This window comes from Myotis brandtii, unplaced genomic scaffold, assembly GCF_000412655.1.
Source record: "Myotis brandtii unplaced genomic scaffold, ASM41265v1 scaffold251, whole genome shotgun sequence".
In the NCBI taxonomy this organism is placed as follows: domain Eukaryota; kingdom Metazoa; phylum Chordata; class Mammalia; order Chiroptera; family Vespertilionidae; genus Myotis; species Myotis brandtii.
In genome coordinates this window covers 1,578,363-1,595,689 of record NW_005359516.1, presented here as the reverse complement: position 1 = coordinate 1,595,689, position 17,327 = coordinate 1,578,363, and the positions used below count along the sequence as shown (strand labels likewise).

General features: G+C 40.0%; 1 protein-coding gene across 12 annotated transcripts in view; it reads left to right on the top strand.

Moving 5' to 3' along the window:
* DYSF (dysferlin) overlaps positions 1-17,327 on the top strand; it is a 205,276-nt gene that overhangs the window by 155,649 nt on the left and 32,300 nt on the right. For all 12 annotated transcript variants that reach the window (XM_005867776.2, XM_005867772.2, XM_014540931.1 and 9 more), the window contains one exon: positions 16,637-16,735. In XM_005867776.2, coding sequence (XP_005867838.1) covers positions 16,637-16,735 — 99 coding nt within the window. The remainder of the gene's footprint in view (positions 1-16,636; positions 16,736-17,327) is intronic.

Below are 17,327 nucleotides of genomic sequence, written 5' to 3'. Positions count from 1 at the left end.
CATTTTCTTTTACTTAAAAGTATATTGTGAATGTTTTCCCATATCTTTACATTCTTTTAAAATATAGCAGCATGTCATTTCATTATATGGACACCCATAAAGTTTTAACTATTGCCCTATCATTGGACATTTTTTTCCCTAATTTCTACTATTATTTTATTTTATTTAGATGGGTTATTTTTTAATTTACTTTATATAGGTCCAGCCCATTTTTTTATTACGTTTATTCCTATGTATTTTTTAGCCTTTGTTGCTAAGTGGAATATCTTTTTTTTATGACTTTGTCTAACTGGTTATTTCTGGAATATAGGAAAACAATATTTTTATTTGTTTACTTTGAAGTATAATCTTTATTAAGCTTCTTCATTAGTTCTGACAGTTGTTAATTGATTCTGTTGGGTTTTTCGGGTAGGTAAGATTGTTTTCTTCAAACAATAATAAATGCTACCTTTTTTCTAATTTATACTTTATTTCTTTTTCCAAAATAACATTTGATAATTGAGATGCTAGTGAGCAAACATATTTAGTTACTGATTCTAATGAGAAGGCCTCTACCATTTTTCCATTAATTATGATAATGATTGGTAGTTTCAGATAGATATTCTTGATTTTGTTAAGTCGTACCCTTTATTATTAGTTCACTAATAGTTTAAAATTAGGTACAGAAGTTTAATGTTACCCAATGCTATTTGGCATTTATCAAGTCGATCATGTTGCTTCCCATTGTTCTGTTGATGTAATGTATAATTGTCCTGCATTCCTGGAGTAAACCCAATCCGGTCAGTTGGTCTTGGTATTATAGTTACTGCAGCTAAAGTCCTCTTATCTAATTGATCAAGGAAGGTAGGTGATTGGCTAATTGAAAAAGTTGATTCAATAAGGACTCATTAAAAGTCATACATATGTACCATAAACATTTAATTTCTAACCGTATTCATGTATTTTCATTTGTCAATTATTTGGATGTGCCAAGGCCTCTTTGAATTTGGATTTGCTATTTGAGTGTGGTCATTCTTCTGGTATAAACCACATCTGAAGTGCATTACCTATTATTTTCCCTTTAGGTTTATTGAAGTTTGATGAGATCTTAAGAATACCTGCAAAAAATTTGTATGGGGTACTTTTAAAGTTTAAGATCCCCTCCTCCCACCTTTTAAAAGTCCCACTTATCTTTAACTTTCATCATTAAAAACAAAACAAAACACCCCGCATTAAATTAGTTTTCATAGATATATGTCCTTTCTTTTTAAATTCAAATTTTATATATTTTTGTAATACTTATGCATTGGTCTAATTACCATATTAGTACAACTGGCATAAACTGGTTTAGAACAAGTACAGTTGACTCTTGGTCAACATACAGCGCCTCTGCTTTGAGCTGCAGTGGACATTCTAGATGAGCTGCAGGTTTTCAGCTGGCTCTGGACCACAGTCAGTAGACTGTTAGTTGAGAGAATGGATAGTGTTTATTGATTTATTAAAAGGAAGTTTGTGACTAGAATTTCTAAAAGGTATCACTGAGTTAGATTTGCTATTACTTATTTAGGATTTTTGTCTCTCTATTAATAAGGCTTATGTTTAGTTTATTTTTCTGGGTTTTGATATCAGGGTTATAATAGTTTCATAAAATATTTTTTTTGTGGTAGACTCTCATTTTCTGTGATCTTGAACAGTCTCTATGGCATTACAGTGATTATTTCTTAAAGGGTTGAAAATACATTTGTGCCACTCTTTATGAATTTGAATTATGCAAGTTGGAAATTACATGATATAAATATTTTAATAGTCTTGCTTGTGTACAAAATATGTAATGATATAAATCAACCTAAATTTAATGTAATACCCTTTGTATTACTTTAAGCAATAAAAAAAATTAAAAAATGATTAACAGTTATGTAATTTAAAAGGTGGTGGCCAGCCCAGCCAGCATGGCAGTTATGTAATTTAAAAGGTGGTGGCCAGCCCAGCCAGCGTGGCATAGTAGTTGAGTGTTGACCTATGAATCAGGAGGTCACAGTTTGATTCCCAGTCAGGACATATGCCTGGGTTGTGGGCTCGATCCCTGGTGTACGGCATTATTCCTGGAGTAAACCCAAACTGGTCAGTTGGTCTTGGTATTATAGTTACTGCAAGTGAACTTCCTCTCTGAAGTCAATAAAATATATATATAAAGGTGGTGACCAGGTGAATTGTGTTTATGATTTAGCTGGCAAATAGGGTACCCATTATCTTTTCTGGAAAATGGTGTTATATTATGTGAGTTCTGAATTATATCTTATGTAATTGTATAAGATGCATCAATACGATAAGAAAAATAAACAATAAAAAAGAAAAAGAAATAAAAAGTACACAGAAGAATCAAATCTGAGATTAATCACAAATTATATGAGTTGATCGCAGGAATGCATAGCTTGTGTAATTGTGTAAGATGCATCAGCTCTGTATTCCTTTGTAAAATTGGGCCCAGCCCCTGTCGGGAAGGGGATTCTTTGATCACTTTCTACTTTTTAGTCAATTTGGTGGCTTAGAAGTTCCCCGATATTGCCTATTAATACATATGATAACAATAAAAGAAGGACTTCAGTATATGTTCTGTTTTCCCCCTCATTCCTAATTTTGTAGATTTGTGTTTTTATCTTTCTTACTAGACTTAATAGCACTCCATCTACTTTATAGTTGTTTTTTTATCCGAAGAACCAGCTGTTTGAAAATTCTATGAGGCTAATTTCTTTAATTTGTAGACTTAAGTCATTTTTAAGCTCTCTTCCTATGAAATTCCTATTACATATATATATGATATCTTGGGCTATCACTTTATATCTCTCTCTTGCTTCAACAATTATTTTAAAAGGACAAATTTATGACATTTTCTTCTAAGAATTCTAGAGTTTTGCTTTCCATACTTAAGTCCTTAATCCCTCTGAATTGATGTGTGTGTGTGTGAAGTGTGAAGTAGAGATTAGATTTTTATTTTTTCCCACATAGATAACCAGTGAATTCATATCATTACAGAATGACCTGTCTGGTCTCATTGATGTATAAATGATAGCTGTGCCCCATATCAGGCTTCCATTTAAGTGTGAGTCTGTTTGTGGGCTCTCTAGTTTGTTCCACTGGTCCATTTCTTTCCTGGTACTAATACTCCACTGTCTTATTTATTATAGCTTTATAATAAACCTTGACATCTGGTAAAGGAAATATTGCACCTGTTCGTTTTCAGGAGTGTTATTGTTATTGTCCTTTGCTTTTTTACCTCAATTTTGAAATCAGCTCACCAACTTCTTTGAAAAAACTGTTGTGATTTGTGAGTGAGTTACAGTGAATTTCTGGATAAATTTGTGGAGAGCTGACATTTTTATAATATTTTAACAATGAACATGATATATTTAATGTCTCTCCATTTACTTAGATCATCTTTAATGTCTGGTACTGTTTTTGTTAGATTTAGTTCTAGCTAGTTTATGCTTTATTGTTATTTTTACTTGGGCTTTTGAGGTACATTTCTAATTATTTTTTTTGGCTCGTATATAAATGAAATGAATTCTCATATGCTGGTGTTATATTCAGAAACTTTATGGAACTCCCCTGTTAATTCTACTGATTTGAGGATTCTTCTGGGTTTTCTGTGTAGCAACTCATATAATTTGTGATTAATCACAGATTTGATTCTCCTGTGTACTTTTTATTTCTTTTTCTTTTTTATTGCTTATTTTTCTTGTCTTATTGTACTGGCTAGGACCTTCAGTTTAATATTCCAAGTAACTGATAATAGAGAGTTTTCTTATCTGGTCCTAATTTAAAAGTGCATATTTTTATGTTTCACCAATGAGAAACGATTACTAGTTAGCAAAGAATTTTTATCAGGAACTTTTATTAACTTTTATTAAATGTTCTTTTGTATCTGTTGATAGAGTAAATGGGGAATATATAATATTTGAAAAGATTGAGAACTATCCAGAACGAATAAAAGAAAAACAAACACCAGCTCTCAGATTTAGGAGGACGAGAGCATGACAGAGACCAGAGATAGTGAAATCATGTCTTCCAAGTGCTGACAGAAAATAGGCGTCAGTGAAGCTGGTATTTCCAAGCTAAGGGTGAAATAAAAACATTTCCAAACAATAATTTTAAATGGAGAAATTTTACAATGAGCTTAACCCAATTAAAGGAATTCCTGTAGGCTCTACTTTATGAAGAAAAAAGATGTTACTAGGAGGAAGTCTGACATAGGAAAAGAAATAGTAACCATGGGTTACTATTTACTAGAAAAATGGATTACTTAAAAGGTAATGCTTCAAAAACGTAGTTTATAAAGGTAGAACTAAAATATTGAACACAAGTTTGTAAATTGGTAGATGACTGGAGTTAAATTGGTGGATGATGCAGGTTATATTTCCTTCAGGACTGCAAACTGACTTCATGTCTGTGGTATCCTCTTCAGACTTCTTGTGAATATAAATAAGTCATTTGTTTTCTTCTGTTAATTTACTCAGTTCTTTAACAAACCACTTGTCTTAATCCTCATACTGATCCCCTTGTTTTGAACCATAATCTCTTCTTTCTGTCTATTCTTACAGAGGGAAGTCCTTGCTTGTCAAGTCCTGGGAGCTCAGATGGCTTATGCCCACTAGTGCATGGGCTCCCTCTAATCTCCAGCTTAGATAAAAGGAAGGACTCAGCCAAAGGTTGCTGTATTTTTGCTTGGCCAGTTAGGACTCCAGCAGGGTGGAGACGTAGGAAGGAAAGCAGGGTCAGAGGCTTTTCTCCTGGGCTAAAGAGGTTGTTTCCTGTTTGTTGTGGCCACCAGGTGTTGGCTAGCTAGGTCAGGGCCACAGTCCTTGCCTATCAACTCCTATGTAGGAATCTTTTTTTTCTGGGTTTTTTTTTAGAGATATGGAAGGTGGGGAGGGATAGAGATAGATAGATAGAGAGAGAGAGAGAGAGAGAGATGTCAGAGAGACACATTGATTGGTTGCCTCCTGCACGCACCCTAACCTGGGCTGGGGATCGAACCTACAACCCAGGTACGTGCCCTTGATCAAGAATCGAACCCATGACCCTTCAGTGCTCGGGCGGACGCTCTAACCACTGAGATACTGGCCAGGGCCTATATAGGAATCTTTTAAATAAAGGACTGTCTCCCAACAGGTCCACCAGAAGGGGTGTTCTTTTAGGGAAGTGTCCACAGTCTTGGCTCAGTGGATCCTTAATCTTGTAGCTTCAGACCTTAACCCGATGGGCCAGTTTTCTTAGGGTTGGATACATATTTCTTAAGTCAAACTGGGGTTGCCAGTTTATGAGATTACAGTGAGAGATACTTCTGCTTAGGGGATGTGACCTTGAATAGTGGTCTAGCTGTGGTCTCTCTATAGCAGTGGTTCTCAACCGTGGCTGCACATTAGAATCACCTGGGAATCTTTTTAAAATCCTGATTTCTGGGCCTCATCCTCCGGAAATTCTGTTTCTTTGTTATGGGGTGAGGCCACAACATTAGTAACAAAGAAGAATTTTCGGAGGATGAGGGCCCAGAAATCAGGATTTTAAAAAGATTCCCAGGTGATTCTAATGTGCAGCCAAGGTTGAGAACCACTGATCTAAAGGCTCAGCAATGGGGAAGCCAAATTGGGATTGGAAATGAGTGAGGAGTCAGAATGAGGAGAGAGAATTCAGTGATTTGAAATTTGATGGCAGCTGACCAAGGTGGGTGAATACATCTACCTTTACTGGTAAAGGTGGGGACAGTTTAGTCCCTAAGTGGGTGCCCCCTCTCCCCTGAAGGTGCCGGTGTGAATGTCTCTCAACAGTGAACCCTTACTCCTCTTTCCCTCTGTTTTCAGGACTGACCAGTCCCCCCCTTTTTTTCCCTCGAACATATTCTTTCTCTAGATGTATGAGTACAATCTACTCACTTAGGGTTAAGGCTCAGTGTAGGAGCCGCTCTTCCCCGTGAGGTGATTTTGCCTCTCCTTGCTTTGAACCACGATGCATTGATTTCATGGTCTAATTCCCTAAGGACGGACCTATTTCCCTTAATTCCAAGTTTCAGGGGGAATGCCTCATTTCAGCTCATGAGTACTGACAACCATTTATCCACAGACTTTGAAGCAAAGGTTTTCTGAGCAAAGGAATCAATTACAGGGTGTGGCTCCTAAGTGAGGAAGCATTTCCAGAGCCATCCAAGGCGGTTTGTCTCATGGTTGCACCTCTGAACTCAAGAGCTCGAGGCAGAATATTTGAAGGTTAATAACGTCAGTGATTTTACCTGTACTTTGGTGTATGTCCGTTGTGCTAATTAGGAAGATACTTATCTTCTTAAAATGGGTTTCTTAAGGACATGTTTTTGGCAATATTGGTTTAGCAAAAATTACTATATGTGCTTGAAAGTAACAAAACTGTACTTCTTTAAAAATATCTCCGGTTCAGATGTGTTGCCAGTGCAGCCTGGCCTCCCCCCACTCCCATTAGTTCTGATTAGGGAGGGTTGATGCCTGTCACTGCGTGTGATCTGGACCTTCCTTTGTGAGTCATTCCTTCGCTCATTTTCTCAGAGCAAATACAAATCGCCCATCAAATGACAAGTGAAGGCACAGGGGAGGCGAGGGGAGGGAAATCAGAGCCGAAATCTGTTAGCTATTTGGAGTAATTGGTTATTTGCTGTGTTTGCTGGTTGGGAAGCAGAGCACATACTTTACGGTCTCTCCTGTTACGGGGGCTGGAGTCACCCGCCGATATTGGATCCTTGTTGCCGGAGCCCTTGGCTCATGGCGCCTTTCCCCTGCTTGGCATTCCTGTGGTCTCCTCGGGGGTGCACCCCTCCTCCCTGGATGCACACTGCAGGGGGGACAGCCCGGGGTGAAACTTGTCTGGCAAACTCCGGGGCCTCATCAGGCAGGAGGAGGCCCCAGTCCCCTCCAACCATTGGTCCTTGCCTCCGTCTCCACCCTGCCATGCTCCCCTCTTCCTGAGAGGTCTTTCCCCTGGTCCATGAGGGACCTGTCTTCCCACCCAGAGAAAAAAGGTTCTTCTCTTCCCAGAGGGAAAGTCTCAGCTTTCCTTGGAAATCTACAGTCCAAGAAGTTTTCTCTGAGGTCTAATTTAATGCCTTTTTAACCCCTATTGGTCCTGTCACCATTCCTGTCCCACCCCTGCCCCCTATCTTGGGTCAGAACAGTGCTTGGAACTCTCTGCTGAGCACCGGTCCTCCTGAGGATGCTCAATGAAGCTTACTAACCCACCCAGTGTCTTCAACACCGCTCTTACATTCACGGAGGCGTGGGGAAACCATACTGAATTAACAGCAAGTTCAAAATATAAGTATTTAAAAAGTAATGTGATTTTTTTTGTGTATGGAAACACACACAGTAACTAGGAAGTCGGTTGACTTTGGCACATAGTAGGTGCCCCCAAAATATTTTTAAAATTGAATTTAAGATAGTTAAGATTAGTGTCTTTAGTTTGATGAATGCTTCTGCAGTTCTGGGAAGGCCTTCAAAAAGAGTTTTTCTCTGAAGCAGATTGTTGGAACTCTTGTTAAGCAAAATTGTCTACATAAGCAGAATGAAGGTAAGGTAAGCTCTGGCCCAGGCCCTATTGGAATCATCTCAGATTCTGAATTAGTGATGTCTCACTGCTTTCTTCCTAAGTTTGAAGACTCTGATGGGATCCTTTTCATTCAACCTACTGGATAGATTCCATTTTTCTGGGCTTTCTGAATGGGGGTATGTGGTCATGCTGTCCTCCAAGGATCAGGTCATGGACCCATATACCCACCTTAGGCTCCTGAGTTGGGAAAGAGACAGTGAGCTGGGATTTCTCACAGGCTCCCCCATCTGGAACAGGCCAATAGTCAAATTGACCCTTCTCTGCTCACCATCTGCTTGACTTTGCTAGATTTCAGGCACATTTATTCACTGGGCCTTTTGGAAGCAATTCAGCATTTTGGTTAAAGGTCTTCTCTCCCACCTCTGCTGGTCCAGCTTGAAGTAAGAGTAAGCAGAGCAATGATCCCCCTTTGACAGACATGGGGGCAGGACTGTGAAAGTGTCAACAAGAGGTTGAAATCCCAGTGTTCCACTTGTGGAAATAATTAAGTGATTTTTGTTATGGGTGTGTAGAGTTCTGCTGAATCAACATGGTAGCTGGCTGTGGGCATATGTTTGTGTGGTTTGGGGGGGCATAAGAGGTTTAGTATGCATGGGGTGAGGTAGGTTTGAAACTGGGGTATCTGCATATCTGGGAGTTTGATCTACATGTAGAAATGAGTACTTGTATGTTACGTCTGTGTTTGTATTAGTGTGCACATGAACAAATAGGCTCAGTTTCTTAAGCCTTAGGACATTAATGAAAGAATTAGAGGAAGCATCATGCCATTATGTCAGTTATGCAAATGTTAAGCTATGGGGCAGCAGTGTTGGGGATCAAAGTGATGATATTGGCAATGTCAACAAGAGCATTTATCATGGTAAACTTTACTGGTCTCAGAATATCTTTACAGACATTAACTCAGGGCCTCACAATAACCCCAGTGTTGGGTTGTTATGTCATTACCATCTTGATGATAATGATCTGTGCTATGAGAGAAATTCCTTTCAACACAGTCTAGATGTCTATCTCTGGGTTGACATAGGCAACGAAGGCCTGCTTAAAATTAAAAAAAATAATAATAATGGACTTCTTTTTTAGAGGTGGGTGTATATAGTTCAACGTAGTGACCCAAGGTTTAACATTATAACTTTGGTGATACATACATTTGACCCAGAACTTTTCTCTTTGATTCAAGTGGTCATCACAAGTGCTATGACCCCTCTTCTACACTTTCCTCCCATCTCAGAAAGGCAGGCTTAGATTATTGTTGTCAGTTTTGCTGCCCATATTCATAAAATGTGTTAGGCCCACCGAATGAAAACGGGAAATTAAACCTTCGGAATGCGCTGTGCTGATTTGGGTCTTCGGAGGGATTAGAGTGCCCATTAGACTGGATCAGGGTTGGAGAAGCATGTCTTTGTTACATGGCTCTGGTTGCTCAGGAACTGAATGTTGGTTATTAGTTGAAATTGGAGAGGCTGCCAGTCCGTGCCTTGATCAGACTCTTTTTGCTTGGCCGGCTGAACGATGAGGAGCCTTGAACCTTGAACATGGGAAAATAAAGTTTTAATGATCAGACTTCTTGCCAAAGCCCGAGATGACACTTCAACAATCAAGCCTTTTGCATTTGTTTCTTCCCCCTGCCATGGTCCAAGACTGGATGCCTAGTTATTGCAAAATGAGGTCATGAACACACTTGGAATGAGAAAACATCTGACCCTTTTGGAGCTTTGGGTTATGGGATTACAGTAACATCAGAGGGTTGGTTGGCTTCGGCACATCTGGGTTAAGACCTGGAAGGGCTGTCCTCTTTCCATGGGGCTCATTGTTATGGCTAAGCTAACATATTCTTGGACTTCCTGAGGAAGAAGCAGGCTTGAGATAATTTCATTGGAAGGCAGATTAGTGAAATAGCAGGAATATTGTTTCTTTTCTTTTTTACATTTTAAAAATCCTCACCCAAGAATATTTTTCCATTGCTTTTAGATAGAGTGGAAGGGAGGGAGGGGAGAAAGAGAGAGAGAGAGGGAGGGAGAGAGAGAGAGAGAGAGAGAAACATTGATGTGAGCTCTCTCACATTGATTGGTTGCCTCCTGCATGAGATTGATGTGAGAGAGGAACATTGATTGGTTGCCTCCTGCATGAGCCCCGAGCAGGTTGGGGAATAAACCTGCAACTGAGGTATGTGCCCTTGACCTGGAATTGAACCTTCGACCCTCTTGGTGCTTGGGCTGATGCTCTAACTACTTAGCAAAACCAGCCAGGGCAGGAATGATATTTTCTTTTTCTTTCTTTCCTGCAACTGAGGTATGTGCCCTTGACCTGGAATTGAAACTTTGACCCTCTTGGTGCTTGGGCTGATGCTCTAACCACTTAGCAAAACCGGCCAGGGCAGGAATGGTATTTTCTTTTTTAAAAAATATATTTTTATTGATTTCAGAGAGGAAGGGAGAGGGAGGGAGAGATAGAAATATCAATGATGAGAGAGAATCATTTATTGGCTGCCTCCTGCATGCCCCCTACTGGAAATCGAGCCCCCAACCCCAGCATGTGCCCTGGATTGGAATTGAACCCAGGACCCTTCAATCCGCAGGCCAATGCTCTATTAAGTGAGCCAAACCAGCTAGAGCAGGAATGATATTTTCAAGTCACACCTGTAAGTGTGCTAAAACCTTATTTTTTAATAATTCAATTTCATCTCTCTGTTGAGTTCACATTTTTCCCGATGGCAGAAAAGTCCTGGTATTCTGCAACAGTGACGATTTAATCTTAGTCAGTTTTGGGCTTTTACTCTTCTGGGAGGCAGCTAAATTTTGTATTGGGCTTCCATCATGTCATGACTTCCACAGGGAGGGACTCCTGGTCACCAGCAGGTGTCCTTTCTGGATCTGATTTCCACCGATTTCTGAGCACATAGACCACACAGTCTTGTCATATTGGCCATAAGACCTTTTCAGGTTCCCTTGTTCTCTTTCTCTCTTGCCTCACTTTCAAGCCCTTCTGGAGAGCATGGTACAATTTGGCAGCTCTCCCATGAACTCTGGGATCCACAGGAGATGACAAAGGCAGCCATCTTCTGCCAAATGCTCCATGCCCTAATTCCTCTGGTAATTTCTTGGTGGCTGCTGTTTACCAGATCCCCAAATTTATGGAGGAATATTTTCCATATATAGCTTTGGGCTAACCTAAAGGGGAGGGTATGGGGGTGCCTTATCAGAAACCATCACAAATCTCTAGTTCTTGCTTCTTTTCCCCCCTCTACATTTTCATCTCGCCCGTTTCTGGTGGGAAAACTGGCTGGACCAAACATCCTTTTAAACCTATTATTTTAATGGCATGTCATCGGCTTTTGGAAATCTAAAAGCCAAGGATCACCCATCCTCCTGCTAATTAGGCATTCACATATCCATCAACTATTTCCTGAACTTCAAATATGTGCCAGGCAGTGTTCTACGTCCTGGGGACATAGTGTTAAAAAGATAAAAATCTCTGCCCTATGGGGAAGGAGACACAATAAACAAAAACCTAAGTAAAATATATGCAATATCAGATGATGTTGGTTGGTGAGGAGAAAAAGCAAGGAAAGGGGAATAAGACTTGCTGGGAGGGGGTTGTGGTTTAAAATATGGTGAGTAGGAGGGTAAAACAGATTACAATTAAGTCAAGACCTGGAGGAGGTGAAGAGGTCACTTATGCATCTAGCATGGGAATAGACTTCCTGCCATGGGAAGAGCATGCAGGTGCTGGAATGTTGAAGGACAAAGAAGGCCGCTGTGGCTGGAGCAGCGTGAGTAAGGAAGAAAATTCGAGGACATGAGATCAGGGAGGAGTGAAAGCCTCATCATGACGGACTTGTTGTAACGGCTTTAGCTTTATTCTGAGGGAGTTGGCAAATCATTGGAGGGATTTGTACAGAGAAGTGACGTGTTCCAATGTGTGTGGCTATTGTGTTGAGATAGATCTGGCAGCTAAGGTAAAAGCAAGGAGGCCAGTTAGAAGACTGATGCAGTAATCCAGATGATGGGGAACTAGAGGACAAGTGGTCTGATTCTGAATCTGTACTGAAGATGACACCAGTAGGATTTGCTGATGGATTGAATGTGGAGCATGAGGAACAGGAGTCCAAGGTGACTGCTTTGTTTTTGGCTTGAACATCTGGAAGGAAGAAGTTGGCATCTATTTACAAGAGGAAGACTGTGGAAGGAGCAGGTGGGTGGGGGATGATCCAAAATTGGATTCTGGACATTTGAGGAATTTAGTGGCTGTCCAGTGGGATACCTACTGTAGGATATATGTGAAATAGGCAGCTGGAGTTCGGAGGAGTCATCCAGGCTGGAGAGAGCTCAACATGGGGTTCGTCAATGTATGTGTTATTTGAAGATGTAAGACCCGAGGAGAACCCCAAGGGAGTGAAAGTGGATGGGAGGACTAGAGGTCTGATCAGGGAGGAGCACCGAGGCACTCAGATGATCAGAGGGTGAGTGACAAGGAGGAATTAGCAAAGACTTTGAAGGCATGGCCAGTGAGATGGGAGGGTCACTGTGCTCTCTAAGGCAAGGGGAGTGACTGCCTATATCAAATACAGCTACTAGATTGATTATGAGGCCTGAGCGATTGTGACCTTGACAAAAATGTTTTGGTAGAGCAGAGAGAATGGAAACAAGAATTAGAGACAAGTGTAGGCAATTCTTTCTAGAAGTTTTTCTGTAAAAGGAAGAAAGAAATGAAGTGGGGGCCAAAAGAGAAAGTGTGGTCAAAGATTTTTTTTTAAATAATGGAGAACTAGTGTCACATGATTGAATGCTGGTGGAATGATCCGGTAGAGAGGGAAGTCTGATGATGCAGAAGAGGCTGAGAAGCATCCTGGAGTAGTGTCCTCGAGGAGACCAGAAAGCATGCAACCCAGGACATCGGTGCAGGGTTGGCCTTGGGTTGGGGTGCAATTAGAGCACCCACAGTAATAAGAAGGAAGGCAGGATGTCTAATAATCTTTTTATTTCAATAGCTTTGCCTACTCTGGACATTTCATATAAATGGAATCATACAATATGTGGTCTTTTGTGATTAACTTCTTTTATTTAGCACAATGTTTTCATGGTTCATCCATGTTGTAGCATGCACCAGTTCTTCATTGTTTTTTATTATCAAATAATATGCCATTGTATGGGTATATTATTTTCTTTATTCATCAGTTGATGGACTGTTTCTACTTTTTGGCAATTTCTAATTGGATTCTGGACATGGTACATTTGAGGAATTTAGTGGCTGTCCAGTGGGATAGTGCTGCTATGAACAGCAAGTTTTTGTGTGGACAAGCATTTTCTCTTGGAAACCTAAAAGCCAAGGATCACCCAAATTTATCAAATTTGTGCTATTATTTTTCTTTTTCACAGGTAAGCTAACTGAGGCAGAGAGGAGTTAAGTAGTTGTGCAGGGTCACACAGAAAGGAGTGGCAGGATTTGAACCCTGCTAGTCTGGCTCCCAAGTCCTACCTCTCAACTACTCTGATTTTACTGACTCTGTATAGCCATAGCACGTGAAAATTATTGGCAGAGGCAGCCTCATGTCCATAAACCCAGAAGGGAGAGTGCCTGATGCTATTAAGCACAATGCTGGCTATTCCTTTAAACAGTAGTTCTCAACCTTCCTAATGCAGCGACCCTTTAATACAGTTCCTCATGTTGTGGTGACCCCCAATTTCATTGCTACAAATTGAACATAATTAAAGCATAGTGATTAATCACAAAGACAATATGTAATTATATATGTGTTTTCCGATGGTCTTAGGTGACCCCTGTGAAAGGGTCATTCGACCTCCAAAGGGGTCGCGACCCACAGGTTGAGAACCGCTGCTTTAAGATATTCTTATGCTAAAAAAGCTTCCTTTAATTCTTAATTCACTGAGAGTTTCATTTAGGAATAACTGAAACATTTTATCACCCCTGCTTCTTTTTTGCATGTTATGAATTAGGGGTTGACGAACTTTTTCTTAAATGGACAGATAGTAAATATTTTAAGCCATAGGTAATATTTGAATTATAAAACCAGGTGTCCGGCTAGTGGGCCACAGTTGCCAAATTTCTGTTATAGATGATCAGGTGGGTTTTCTCTCCTTACTCAGTGATATTGAGGTACTCCTACATTCTGGAATAGTTCAGCTTGACCATGTCAGAGTTACTGCAGTAATCTCTTTGTTAGTATTTTATTTAAGATCTTTACATCTTCATTTAGGAATAGGATAGGATCTCTCTCTCTCTCTCTCTCTCTCTCTCTCTCTCTCTCTCTCTCTCCCAAAAATGAATGGGGAAACTTCATCTTGTTTCTATGCTATGGAACAAAGAATGATTTATTAAGACTGATAGGATTTCCCCCCAAAGAAACCATCTTGGCTTGGTGTTGTTTTTTTTGTTTGTTTTTTAAGTAGTGTTTTGAGATCTCTTTCACCTTCAGGGTTACTGATTTCTTCATGGTTTCTATTACTTTTGAATCCATTTTTAGCAATTTATATTTTTCTAGAAAATCATCCACTTCATCTAGATTTTCCAAGGTTTTTTCATTGATTTGGGTATGGTAAATCTCTTAATGTGTCTATTCTCCTCATAATATCTTTTTATTTTATCTTCCTGATTTCTAATGGTATACCCATTTTTTAACACTAGACTTAATAATGCTTATTTTATTGATCTTTAAAAAGTTTTCTCTGGGGTTTAATTATTAATTGTAATATCCCTTTTCTTTCTACTATATTAATTTCTACTTGTCACTTTCAATTTTTGGTCTTCCTACTTTTCTCTTTCTAATTTCGTGAGTTATCAGATAATTTATTTTCATTCCTTCTGTATAAAAGCAAAAACATTTAAGACTGAATTTTCTTTGGGTTCATACTTGGCTACCACTCACAAATTTGGGAACATAGTCCTCTCACTGTTGATAATTTCTATGTATCTGATTTTAGTTGTGGTTTTCTCTTTGACTTAGAAGGGTTTTAAGAGTATGCCTTTAAATTTATAAAAGTTTGGGACTTCTAATTTTTAAATTTCAGTTTTATTGCATTATGGTTAGAGAGTGTGATTGATAATGGTTCATGTTTGGACTTTATTGAAATTTGCTTTGTGGCTTTTAATTTTTCTAAGTGCTCCAACGATGCTGGACAAGAAGGTATATTTTCTGTGTTTAGATTACATAATGTTTGTCTATTTAATTGATACTGTTAATGGTATCATTCATATACTCCGTCTCCATATTCTTTTTAAAAATTTACTTGATTTTTCAAGACTGAGGGAAATGCAATAACTTTTCTGTAACTGTTGTGTTAATGTCATTTTTTCATACAAAACACACTGGTTGTTGCCTATTTATGCCTGACTCTGAGCCTGAGTCATCCATCCAAATCTTTAAGTATCTGGGCTGGAGAAGGAAAGCAATATTGAAGAGGAATCAAAAAGCTAAATGAAATTCCATTCTAACCATTTCTACATATGTGTACATGTGTGTATTTGGGGGGGTTGTATATGTGCATTTTGGCATATATATCCCTTGAGCATGTCTATTTAAATATAGTTTTCCATGTGTTGGTGATGTTTGAGTTTGACATGTATGTCTGTATATGTTTATATATCCATAGTATCTTTTTCTTTAAATTGAACTTAAAACATCAGGGCTAAGGTCTGTCTTGCCCTATGCCAGCTTTTTCAAGAGTGGTTACAAGTGAGAAAGCTCTGCTACCTTATGTCTTAACACATCTGACCCTCTTTTCCTCTCTTCTGGCTACAGAAGCTCCTCCTGGTAAGTTGTTCAAATAGCGGCTCTCTGCAGACCCATCCTCGCTCCGACACCCGCTTTCTGTGCTGTGTGTCTGGGAACTGCATTCTGGCCACACAGAGGGTGTTAGGGCTATACGTTGAGGATGGGTGAGATGCTGAGAACCTCATTCCACCCTTTCCCCACTGTGCCTGTTCAGGTTCCTGCAGCATTTCTTCAGCTTGCGCTCACCCTTAATATGCCAGAACTCACAGGACTGAGCATTGGTTAAAGGGAGCCCATAACCTTTCCAGACACTTGGTGGTAGACATTCAGTTCGTTTTATAGAATCAGAGGGGGGTCCTGGGAGATCTCCTGACTCACCCCCTCATATGGAGGAGGAAAGTGAGTCCCAGATGGGCTATCCTTAAACCTTGTCCTTGGCCCTTCCCACTGAACCGGTGAGCTCTAATGGCAGTCACAGGCACAGACCAAGTGCCCGGCCCCTGGAGATTTTGTGCGGAGGCCTGGGGAAGAGTGACCATCCCACCTACAAGAGCTAAAAGGTCGTGTAGGCACAGCATGTGCAGGAGGAGTTAAAAGTGGAGAGACCTGTGTGTAGCATACATAACAGGCTTGTCTACCTTTCCCTACAAGTGTGAGTACATGGAGGAAGGACAGGCAGAGAGTGGGTTGTCACAGCCTTCCTTTCTTCTCACCTAATTTCTCTCAGGTAGCATAATGTTTTTTGAACAAAGGACACTTAGTATTTGTTGATTTTCAAGGATTTGAACTTGATTTGACCTTGGGGGAGGCTGAGTTCTGGTATTTGATGCTTTCTTTTTTTTTTGCTGGGGTGGGGGCGGGTGCAGGATAGCTCTTTGGGGGTCTGAGTTACCCTGGGTCTACTGCATTATATTTATAAATAAGACATTATTGACATTTCCCCCGAAGAGTTACCCTATGTACCGTCACATTTTAGCCTCAGGTTATTTATGCCCACTTCCCAGAAGGAAAAGGGAGATCCGAGAGCTTAACAGATTCACACAGTGAATAGGGGACAGGGCCCAGGCTAGAGCTTCTGCCTCTTCATGCACCAAGCAGGTATTCAAACCCTTTTTTTTCAGTCTGTGCAGTCTTGGCCCCCTTGGAGAGTCAGGAAGTTCCAGCTCTCTGCTCCCCTAAACTCACCCCAACAGGGGTGCTTTGAAGTCCCGGCCAACCTGTAGACATTGTCAGCTGTTCAATCCAGAAGGACCTTGCTTGGCAAGTTCTGTTTCTGAAATGATGGGTGTCTTTCTACCTGCGCAGGAGGAGGAGTTCATCGATTGGTGGAGCAAATTCTATGCCTCGATCGGGGAGAGGGAAAAGTGTGGCTCCTACTTGGAGAAGGACTTTGACACTCTAAAGGTGAGGCCTCTCTAATGTTCTCTTCTGTCTGTTAGCCCTGGGCACATGTGATGGGCACGGGAGACACAACAGAAAGAGAATATATGTATATTTATGTTTGTCTCCTCGTTTGGTACCTGAAGGCTGAAGAATCTGGATGAACTAATTGAGGTAAGAAAGGTCACCAGAGATTTAGAGCAAGAAGTCACTGTGGGCTGGGATGACCCAGAAAGTGTTTTTAGAAGAATGCTAGAGAGTACTGAAGTACTTATGGGTGAAACGATGTTTGAGATTCGTTTTAAGATGCTCAAAAAAAAAAAAATAATAGTAAGGGGGAAGATGGATGGTATGGGTGGCCCTCTGATAGATTTTCAAAATATTAAAAATTATTGAGATTGCAAAATGTTGAAAATTGTTAAAGCTTAGAGATAGGTACTTAGGGATTTGTTATACTATTCTGTACCTATTGAAGACATTTGAATTTTTCTATAATAAAATTTTGTGTCAAAGGAAAAAAGAAAGTCAGCTTAAGAATGTTGCTGTGATTACCCTACACCTACAATTGGGACAGAAATTACCCAGTAAATACAAAAATAAGGTAAACTCTCTTTCT